General features: G+C 31.7%; 1 protein-coding gene across 4 annotated transcripts in view; it reads right to left on the bottom strand.

Annotated features, from left to right (window-relative positions):
• Positions 1–2,259: 2,259 nt before the first annotated feature.
• LOC126758870 (glutamate receptor ionotropic, NMDA 2B) overlaps positions 2,260–12,097 on the bottom strand; it is a 198,293-nt gene continuing 188,455 nt past the window's right edge. For all 4 annotated transcript variants that reach the window (XM_050473285.1, XM_050473287.1, XM_050473286.1 and 1 more), the window contains exon 11: positions 2,260–5,309. In XM_050473285.1, coding sequence (XP_050329242.1) covers positions 5,267–5,309 — 43 coding nt within the window. In that variant the 3' untranslated portion in view covers positions 2,260–5,266. The remainder of the gene's footprint in view (positions 5,310–12,097) is intronic.

Raw genomic sequence — 12,097 nt, 5'->3', positions numbered from 1 at the left:
CAACAAACCCTTTTTAAAGTATTTTACTTTAGTTGAAACGTCAAAAATCAAATTTTAGGTGACTTAGAACAAATTACTAAAATTCGTTATTATTTTCACTTGTTACAGTTCTGTATCGGAGTTCATTTAGTGTTTTTCTTTCCATTTAATACATTTAGTTATAATTTTTCAACTTTTCATATAATTGTTCTTTATTATTAGTGCACGGAACTAGAATATTGTTTTAAAGAGGTGGATCAACGGATTTGTAATAATTTTATAAAAAAAGATAGAGGGGAAAATTGACAATAATGCAATTTATTCTTCTTATTAAGGGGTTATTATATATAGTTAGAATTTTAAAAAAATCGAACTTTTTTATATAATTTTCTTTATGTACATATATTTAAGAATACACACGGAAAATTTTATATCGTTCCGGTGAATATTTTCGAAGTTACACGCAAATTTGAAAAGGCGTTCTTTATCCTATGTAAAGTGCATTCCAAACTTTAAGCGCGTTTTTCTTAAAATGTTGCTTTCAAAGTCGGTGACCAACAGTAGTAATTAATCGAAGATTTTTTCACCGATAAATATATTCTTTTTATACAATTTAAGGGCCGAAATTTTGGTCAAAAATCGATTTTTATAAAATTTGCTTTTTTCGGCCTCTAACTGTATATAACCCCTTAATTTTGGTCGTTTTTGGACTGCTAAAATTCGATAGGACACTAAATGGAGAACTATAACAGAAAAAAGATGACCGTGATTAGGTCATTAATCTACTAGTAATAATTCATGCAAATTTGAAAAATGTAGTTTGGAGAAAAAATGCCTTTAAAGGTAAACTGATAGAGCTGACTGTACTGAGAGCTCAAAAACTATTTCAGACATCGATTTATTATGTAGTAAAGTATTTTTAAAGGTACAATCTTTGAAAATAAAGAAAATTTCCATATGTTTTACTTAAATAGTCAAATTGTTGCACCCGAAATGTGCCTGAAACACACACGTTTTTTCAAAAGCATTTATTTTGAGCTCATATTTCATTCAACGTCATTTATTAGACAAAAAATTTTCTTAAAAAAAATTCTTAATTTTCTTAAACAATTTTTTTTAATACAAAATTTTTTAAAAGAATTTGTGGCCAATTATTGTTAAAAACATCGATTTCAATAATCAAAACGTGGTCTTCAAATAAAAAAAATCCAATAAAAATCAATATTCTAGCGTAAGTGCACATTGTTTTTTTTTTAGTTTTCATTATTTTCAGGTTAACAACAAATTTAGTTAGCAACATTGTTTAGTTTAAGTAGCATATTTAGCGTAAAATAAGCAACTACAGGACCGCTACTTAGACATACATACATACTAATTTAGATGCAAGTGTGTGGAATAATTTACTTGGAGCAAGTATAAATAATGTGATGGGGTTAGGGTGAAGAAAGGTCGTACACAAATTATACATACATATATGAATATGCAACAAAGTGTCTATTATTTTCAAAGCTATTTTTTTTGCAAACGCCACTTGAATTTTGTTTGCCTTAAAAATTACCAATATTATATTTTTATTTTCAATTTAAACTGTGCCTAAATCATTTTACTTTCGCTAATTTTATATCCGATTTTATGATCTTTTGCAATATATTTTTTTAATCTCCAAAGAACATAAATCTATAAATTTTACAAAATTTACCGCTATACAAATTTCTAAATATTTTTTTTTGAAAAAAACATTCCTTTAAAAATTATACGCAGTTAACAGTAAATGTACGAAGTATTCATACGATTGCTTATAAACTCTGTGTTGCTCATACGACATGGTGCACTATATGAATGATCAGTCACTGAATTAGCATTTGATGTATGAATAATTTTAACTGCGTATAACTTTTAAAAGATATTATTAAGAAAAAATTATTAAGAACTTTTTTGTAGAGTGGATAATTTTGTATTTGAATTTAATTTTTTCTAAGTTGTAGATGAATTTTCTTTGGAGATAAAAGTTATAATGATTTTTAAATTTATTAAATTTAAATTTTTTATTATTTAAATTTATTATCATATATTTTAAATTAATGCTAAAAGATTCAATACAAAAAACAAAAAAATATATGGGAAAAGTAAAATGATTTATTCCTGATTTAAGTTGAAAGCAAGGAGATTGTAGAGATGGATTTTTCATGGCAAAAACTGAAACTTCAGCGTTTGCAAAAAAAAATAAAATGCTTGGAAAATAACAGACACCCTAATGTACATACATACATATATAGTATACATGTTAAATCATATCAAATTTACTATCGCATAAAGTTTTTAAACGACAAAAAAAAAACAAACAAACATTTCGCTGTAACTCCATTTCTTAAACTTTAAACATTTCTTACACAAACTTTACTGTTTGTTCGACTTGCATATATAACAATTATATTCTCTATATTTCTTTTATAGAAACTATTAAATAATTTTGACTTGTGTTAGGTACCTGCGACTACAGAAAACCGAGCAACAGCTGTGTGAAAATTGAATTGCAGCATTTAAAGCAGTTTAAGCACAAAATATTGTAGAGAATGTCAAAGCTTCTTGCAGAGTGCTTTCAAGTTTGATTTTAGAATACCGTTATCGCTCATTTACTGCTTGAGACTTTTTACTTCTACCACGTGATTTACCTAGCAAGCAGTTTATACATCTGTTAACGTCTTCATTTAGTGCACAATTTGCCATAAAATATGGCTTGTGTTGTATCTACAATTTACGACATGTTTTATGCCATTTTTTAAATCTATTTTAAAATACTGCTGTCTTATTAGAGCCCACTTGTCTGTTTTGTGCTTTTCAACATCTTGAATTTTAGTTGTTTACTTTGTGCTTTGCAATTTTTAGTATTTGTCAGTCAATTTTCACTTCGGTTTTTTTAAAAACGATTTTCAAGTAATTTAATGACAAATTATGTAGCTTTTTATACATACATTTAGTTATGTGTATGTATGCTAATTTTAATTAAGCTTAATTACACTCGAAAACCTTTACACATATATGTATGTACATATGTAATAACAAATGAATAACAAATTTGAGGCATTTACGAGTATGAGTTGGGTTTGCCTTAATTGTAATTGAGTTTTAATTTTTTGCTTTGGTTTTTTTGTTTTTGTCTCTGGTTTTCTTTTTTATTTTCGTTTCTTGTTTTTATTTTTTATATTAATTTTTTGTTTTGTTGTTTTTTTCTTTTTATTTTTCATACATTAAACTAGTGTTATTAAATTTAGTGAATTTAGTGTTTGTTTTTGTTGCCTTAAGCATGGAAGTGTACTGGTGAAGCGCACACAACCGCTAAACTGTACACACCTGCTTGCACTTTGTAAAGCTTTAAAGGTGGACTTATCTAATGCGTGTGCGTGGACCTGTGTGTACAGTTTAAAAGTTCTGTTTAGTGCATATAGTACATAGCTGTGTGGCTTGTTGGCCGTTTACATTTTTTTATAATTATTATTATTAATATTTATTGTTTGCATTATTAATCTAAACAATTATTTCTTAAGACATTTCAATTTTTTTAGTTTATATTTTTTATTTAAAATGTTTTTGTTTAAATCTTGCGCGCATTTTAAGGTTGTATTTCACTGAACTTTTTATTCAACGTTTGTATTAAGGGGTTATTTCTCGCAAACAGTTTCGGATATAGAAGCGTATATGTAAGAATTTTAAAATTAAATAAAAAAGAATTGCAAGAACTTTTAATCGGCTCCCAAAATTTTAAAGCGTTTTTTCTCAAAACACTGTTTCTAGAGTCGGTAAGAAATTTTTTTTCGAAGACATCTCGTCAAATGAAAAAAATTTTCCATACAAGCAATCGATACCGATTGTTCAGTTTGTATGACAGCTATATGTTATAGTGGTGTGGGTGGAAAATTTCAGATTTAAAAAACTGAGTGACTAGTTCATATACAGACAGACACACAGACGGACATGGCTTAACCGACTTAGCTCGTAAAACGGATCATTTCTAATATATATACATATATACTTTATGTGGTCTCAAACGTTTCCAGCTATTTGTTACAAACTTTTTTGTAAACTTAAGATCCCTGTTCAGGGTATAAAAGCACCTTTTACTTTTGTGAAGCCGTCATTTTGACAAAAAAAAATCAAAATATGGACAAGTCCTTCGATTAATACTTGCAATTCAGCAATATTAAAAATATTTTTTTGATTTTGAATTTGAGTTAGTTTTAAGCCGAAAATTTTTCCTCACCGCCAGGAAGCAAGTTACTCCATTTTTTTAAAAATGAATCACCGATTATTAAAGTACAAGAAATTGTTTAAATTTATTTCATTAAGTAATTTCTTCAAAAAAAAAATCACAAAAAACTAACTTTTTCGTACTTACAAGTGGTTAGAACCCCTTAAACCTTTGCTTTGCGCATTTCAATGTTTTTGTTGCCTTTCGCAATAAATCTCGCTCGCTTTTATTGTTCGTTTGCATTATTTTTTTAGAGTTTTTTATGTTCAATAAAACTATTTTGATTTATAACTGTGTTTAGCATGTCATCTTGTTAGTATTATTCGTTATTATTATTAATTATTGATAATTATTACTTGTAATCATTAAGTTCGTGTTTGAATTTGAATTTCTCCTTTGGCTCTTAATATTATTCACACTCATACATATACATATATATATATAAATACTACATACAATGTTTATTTTTGATGCGTTGCTGCTGTTGTTGGTTCATATTTATTTATTTTTGTTTGTTTTTTCTCAGCTCAATCATTATTCAAATTCCAAGCTTTGCCCGCATATACACACAAATAGATGCATGTATATTTGTGTGTGCATGTATTACTCTTTACAACTGTTGCTGGCATTGTTAACTTATTGCTGTGGATCCTTGCAAAACGAGCAAGATTTCGCTTCATCGACAGCTGCGCTGCCCGCTGCCTTCCGTTCGTTGCGCTTTGCTCCTTGCCACCTGATATTTCCTAAACACTTTTTACATGGGATTCAAATATCATACCGTTATTAGCATTTGTGCTCATTTCCTACTGAAATCTATTGCTTCCGCATGCCGTCGAGTTATTGGTTAGAAGCCAGCAAGGCAGACAGGCAGCATCACTCATTTGCTTTGAAGCATTAGTTAGTGGTGGCTCATCTTCAGACAGCGCGTCTTGTGTGGTGGTGGCGGTCGCCCAGTTCCTACATGTATGTATGTATATTGGTGGTGTTGATGTTGTTGGCATGTGGTGGCGTGCGGTGGTATTTGTTGCGGTGTGTGGTCTCTTACAGCACCGTCTCCATTTCCGCAATTTCCGTTTTGTAAGACCTTAATGAATACAATTTATTATTAGATTTTAAGAAAAATGGAAAACATGTAAAGGCAAAACGCTAACGGCTTAGCCATATATTGATTATTAAGTTTTGGCGCGTGTCGTGTTGTTGTTGGTATTGGAGGTGGTGTCGGTGATTAAACATAACTGGGTTGTGTCGTCGCCTGTGCATGGAGTGACTGATGTGCTTACTGACTGGGTGACTGACTGACTGATTCACATGGCTGCTGGATTGATTAGTTGCATATGTGCTCGGGAGGTGTGTCTGTGTGAGTTTATTTGTTTGTATTTGCATACTTTCGCAGTCTCTAACTGGCTGGCTGGATGCCTCAACTATAATCATATATGTATACATATATACATATATATGTACGCGTGTATCTGTTGAAGGATTAGTAAGCCTGTGTGTACCCGCATCTCCGCCATTGTTCACGTGTCCCTCTCTTTGTTCGTTCAAGCCAATTTGCCTATTCGTGAAAATCCTTGTGGAAATGTTTTGATTGATGGCCTATTTGGCTGGCCATGTGTGTGTGTATGTTGTCAGTGGTGGTAATGAAACTGATGGATTTGCGGCTGTTTTTGTTTTTGCAGTATTTTTTTTTAAGGGAAACGCGCATATTTTTTCGTAATATTTTACATAAATGATACTACAAGTGTAGCTACATATGTATGTATATATAATTTGACGGCGGTATGGGTGCATCCACAATGTGTATTGCAAACAAATTGGCTTGTATTTATATTTTTTGAGTAAAGTTGTTTCAAATTACGCAGTACAAACACGGGTAGACAGATTAAATGATTCAAAATGTGTTTTCCTTGAAAATTAACTGTTAACTATTTTGTATAGTATAGAATGATGTGTGTGTCATGACCATACATATACTGTTCTGTTTATTGAAATAGCAGTGGAGCAGAAGCGAAAATATATAAAACGGTTTTTTGCATATTCCCTTTCGTTAGTTAATAGCTAGCTGCACTGCTATTTCAATGAACGCAGCCGTGCATACATATAAATATGTACAATATATTTTGTATATTGCTAATTATATAAAATATCCATTGTGTATGAATGAAAAAGTATGAAAAATTACAAAAAAATATTAAATTGCTACATGTACCATACACATAAAATATAAAAGCAAAAAAAAAAAAATTAAAAAAAATATATATATTTAAAAAGTTTCTTTGTTGTCAAATTTAATTTAAAGCGGTTAATTAAAATTCTTTCCTGAGCAATCCGATTTTGCACATGTGTATATACAAACATATTTTATATAGAAATATTACATTAAAATAAATACAAAAATATTATATGTATATGCATAAACTAAATATATATATATTTTTTACTTTTTTACAAAATGAAGAAAGAACAAGTAGGGAAGGGCTAAGTTCGGGTGCAACCCATTATTTTATACTCTTGCAACATACAAGAATCAAAGCCAAGGAAATACTTTAAGGTGTAAAACGTCATACATATGTATACTGTATATAGACACTGGCCGACATATTTGCTATAAGGTTTAGGTACAATTATAAAAGCGAAAATCATTTTAAGAAATACATATATAGGAGTTGGGTTAGTATCGAGCCGATTTTTATCATGTTCGCACTGTGAAATATGAATATGAGAGGAATGCCAAGTGCTAAATTTAGTCGAAATCGGTCGGTCGGGTCCTGAGATGTGGGATTTCACGGGCGGTGCCACCAAGCCCATAAAATTTAATGTCTCTGCCGTATTTAGTTATTGATTTATTGCGCCTTTGGTAGTTTTTAACAGTACCATGTATGGGGAGTGAGCGGTGTTATCTTCCGATTTCATCCATTTTCACACTGTCGGTAGGAGTTCTTATAATATTTGTGCTGGGTGAATTTGGTTATTGTAGCTTTAGTGGTTTTGGAGATATGTTCATTAAACTTATTAGATGGCGGGGCCACGCCCACTTTTCAAAAATTTGTTGACCATAGATGCCCTTTGCTCCTGTGATCGCCTGTACCAAATTACAGTTTTATATTTTAATTTAGTGATTAGTTATGCGTTTTGTACACGTAATCTTCTTTTTTACTAAGGAACCCGAATACCAAGTTTCATCAAAATATTTGCATTTTTACACATCCCCCGGATTTCAAGTTTTCTCGTCATCCTGATCATTTTTATATGTATTTATATAGGATTATCGCTATATTGCTTAGTTTTAGGTGATATGTACAACCGTTAGGCGAACAAAACTATAATACAAGGAGTGTTCCAAAGTAAACAGGACTTAAAAAAACAGAACAAATGGTTTTTTATGCTTCAATACATCTTTTTGCACGGTCCAAAAGCATGACGAACGAGTGTTTTAGCTCGTTGGCCGGTATGGCCGCCAGTATGCCGATGCAAGCCTTTTGAATGGCCTCTGCCTTTGCATAACGCTCTCCTTTCGTGGGCAAATGCATTTTTCCGAAAAGGAAGAAGTCGCATGGTACCATATAAGGTGAATACGGGGAGTGGTTAATGGTTAAAATGTGATTTTTGGTCAAATAATCGTCCTTCGAATGTTGGATTCTGAGAAATTTTTGGTCGTCAGTCAATTTGTGCGGAACAAACTGTGCACACACCTTTCGTAAGCCCAAATGTTCGGTCAAAACGCGATAAGTCGATGTTTTGGAGATGTTCAATTCCATTTCCATGAATTTCAATGATGATTTCGGCTGATTTTTGATGAATTCACGCACAGTTTCGATGGAATTTCCAGTGATCACGGATTTTGATTGGCCCACATGTTGATTGTCATTTATGTCCTCACGACCACTTTGAAAACGTTGAAACCACTCGTGCACTCTGCTACGGGATAGGCAATCATCGCCATAAACGTATATATATGGTTCATCAATTGAAACGTTTCGGTAAAAGTTTTACCAATTTTAAAAGAAAATTTAATGTTGGCACTTTGTTCGAAGCTCATTTTCGCACCGATAACACAAACATACTGACACTTAAAACGCAATAACTTCACTTCCAATCGATGAAATGTCATGAAATTCTCACTGGAAAATCGATAAAGATAGCAGAAAGTCCTGTTTACTTTGGAACGCTCCTTGTACTCTGTAATAACAGGTTGCAAGGGTATAGAAGAGAATAGAGTTCGAACGATTGGTGAATAGAACACAGCTAATGTTATAAGTCGGATAATCGAAAATATGAAGGAATCACTGATAATTTTTTCTAAAATTTTTTACAAAATATATATCAGAAATCTCTGTTTACAAAAAATATTTTATATACTCGTAGTACAAATTTTCAGTTTATGAGACAAAAGAAGAAGAATAAGTGAATTGAACCGACGAATATGAAGAATAAAAGCCCTGTCAGTGTGGATAGTTTGAATCAATTGAAGATATTAAACGTCAATCCTACGCGCATTGAAGGCTATTTCAGAAATTTACTTTAACAACGTTTCGTTGCATAGACTTTGAAGAATAAAATAAGCGAACAAAGTCTTACTATTTTTTGTTCACGGTAGTAAAACATTCAAAAGAAGGTATAAAAAAAAAGAAATACAATATTTAAAAAAAATTAGTGAAATAATCTACAGCTTAAATATCGTTATTAAGTGTCGGCCGGAACATGGTATAAGAGTAATTTTGGGAATTTCAGAATTTCGCCACATTTTTCCCAAATACATTTCATCTTTATGATTGACCATATGTCAATATATCTCAGCCATGTTTCTTAGAGTAGATTATGGTTTTTCCCTAAAATTAATTGGTTGGGTTATTTAGCTCCCTTATACTCCCAAAAATGTTATGTTATTAACTTTTTACGAAACTATTTCTTTTAATAATTTCATTATTTCGTTCCAGTTATTCTTTTATGCCAGAACCAGAACCTCACTAATGTAATTTTTCAAGGTGGAATATACTAAATCTATCTCTGAGATCCTTTAAATTATATGTAGATGTTTATTTTTAAAGAAATAGTATATCCCTTCACATAAACTCTTTTAAGGAGTTTATTCGGTATTCCTTTTGTTTGGTGTTAATAACTATAAAAGATACATGTTTACAAATGTATACCTAAATTGTTAGACTTTTGTAGAACCGCAGGTAAAATGGTCAACATTGAAGTTATTAAGTTGTGCCTTTGTTAATCAGGCTACCTGCGCTTCCTAGTTCTCTAAAAATATTAGCAAAAATCAAGATTTTTTAGTATAAAAAGGAAACAACTTTTCAAAGTTAGCTTAGTCTGGTTCAGTCATTCCACAACATAACATATCATCGACAGCTACTCCGTTCTTTTTACGCAATTTCTTTGAAAGTTTATTTATTCTAAGCATGGGTGGAATGCAATCAAGGAGGCGCGATTCATATATGCAAACAGCACCAGATGAATATGGTAAAACATATATTGAAGAAGCTCTCGGAAGTAACGCATTTAAAGACAAGCCTGTTGGCGCTGGTCCACCAGACACGAAGAAAATTTCTTTAAGTGCCCGTTCTGCCAAGCTACGGCAGAAACGTCAAAAACGCGATTCTACTATTTCAATACGGAATCCACGTGCTATTTTACCGATAAAAGAAGAGAATGCCGCCTCGCAAGATATGACAGATGCAGCAAGCGATCAGCATACGCCTAGGATATTCCCATCATATACTGAGTTGAGGGATAGTATGCGTCGAAAGAGCACAGTGAAGCCTCAAGATGTCAGTGGAAATTTCGAAATGAAAGTTCAGAGCAATTTAATTCGGCCGAAGCGTGAATGCAAGGAGAGTACTAAGGAGACATGTTTGGATTCCTTAGGTCCTACACTGATATTAGACGATATTGACAATGATGGAAGGAGTCTGTACGGATGTGAGCAGACATTTAGCCAACGCAATTATTTCAGCGATCCGTCAGACGATCATTCAGCTCCATCCTATCCCATGCCCAACGAGTATTATTACTTGTGAAGCTATGCTATTATTTTTGTATTTTTTAATAAAAAAAAACGTTGATATTTAAAGAAGCAATGTGTTTGCCAATGAAATATAGGAGGAGATGTTTGATAATTTAGTCTTTATATGTGGATGATGTGGATCCGAAGTTTAGTGCATCCCAATATGTAGGAGAGAGAAGGATATGGAGCATATCTGAGATTTTTTCAAAATGAAAGTAGAAATGTATAAGTTTTATAACACTGGATGGTAACAAATAGTTTATGAAACTCACTCGGAGCATTCTCATAAAGCAAGAAACAATATATTGTATGTATCTATATACGAACATTTTCCAATGTTTGATACTGCGTTTGACTGGAGTAGAATTAACAAAGTAAGTTTTCAATAATTTATGAAATAAAAACTTTACGCTCCCAGAAAAGTATATGCATGTATTTACATAACCATGTTAACTTAATATTATAACATGAACTTCCACTTAATGCCTTCATTTTACTTAATTTATGCTTTGCTCAAAGGCCTTCTGCAATCTCACATGTGAGCTGTTAAATATCCTTTGGGTTTCACTCGCTTTTAACTAATTGTATTGTGTAAACAGGGATTTGTTTATCGTTCACTGCACTACACATAAACGGCCTAACTATGGTAAATACCCAAATCAATAATAATCGATAGCTCAGTAAAACGGAAATCCCTTAGCAAGCCTTTAAGTATCTTCGCAAATAACTTATTCATTGTTGTGCTATTAAATTAATGCTAAACATAAGGTATAACATTAATATTTATTTAGGTCAATTGAGGAAATACATTCTCATATAGTGTGCATACATATGTATGTACATATATATATATACTTACATATATGAAGGCATGAGTGTGCGTAAATGTAGATAGTTTATGTACTGTAGCCAACGATCGATTATTGTTGACGTCATGATCATCCGAATTTTAGTAATTTAATAGGATATTAACTCGTGATTTAACAATAAACCTCGAAATGGCGTCGCAATGGCTGAGTTTAAAATATTTTTTTCCAAAAAATTAACGAATTTCTTTGTTAATAGTACATGTTTGTAATAATAAAAATTCTAATTAAATATTCAATTTTTTATATGAGAAAAAAATTGTTGAAAAAATGCTGTTTTGTACCCGAGGAAACCTATGTAACGCCTTAAAGCTATTGAAAGTCTTTAACAGAACTTTAAACGGAATAGTTTAATGAAATTCAACTAGACGCATCTGAATACTGGTCTAGTATCTATCTGTATGTAATAGATTGTTTTAATATGTGACCAATGTAATGAAATTAGCGCTAGTAGTTGCCGGTCTACTTGTCTTGGCTACTACATACAGACAACAATCCTGCTTGTTTTGAATATCAATTTTGTTAAATTATTCAATTGAAAACGATCATAAATAAATAAATTAGGTATAAATGATAATATTGAACAAAATTCGCATAGTTCTGCTCAAGGCCAATTACATAATTATTCTTCATTATAACAAGAAGTGGTGGTAATACATAACGCAAAAAAAGTGACGAGCAGTGGCGTAGCTACAACTTCGGGCGCCCGGGGCCAAGGATGTTCTGCCGCCCCCCTTTATCTACCCACCTACAAGTTTAATGAGGTGGTTCGAACAGAATTTTTACAAAATATCTTCGATATTAAATATATAAAATTTAGGAACTAGAAGCCACGCAAATTCTGAAGTTCCAAAATTCTCACAATACGGTTTTTGAGGAAATTGATAGCAAATTTACAAGACATCTTATTAAAAGCCATAGAAAAAACCCATTTTCGCCCTATATCTTGTATACTTTTGACACAATTTGCAGGAATTTTTGCACGAATTGGAG

Source organism: Bactrocera neohumeralis, chromosome 5 (genome assembly GCF_024586455.1).
Source record: "Bactrocera neohumeralis isolate Rockhampton chromosome 5, APGP_CSIRO_Bneo_wtdbg2-racon-allhic-juicebox.fasta_v2, whole genome shotgun sequence".
Taxonomy (NCBI): domain Eukaryota; kingdom Metazoa; phylum Arthropoda; class Insecta; order Diptera; family Tephritidae; genus Bactrocera; species Bactrocera neohumeralis.
The sequence above is the reverse complement of the archived record's forward strand: the minus strand, read 5'-3'. Positions and strand labels throughout refer to the sequence as shown.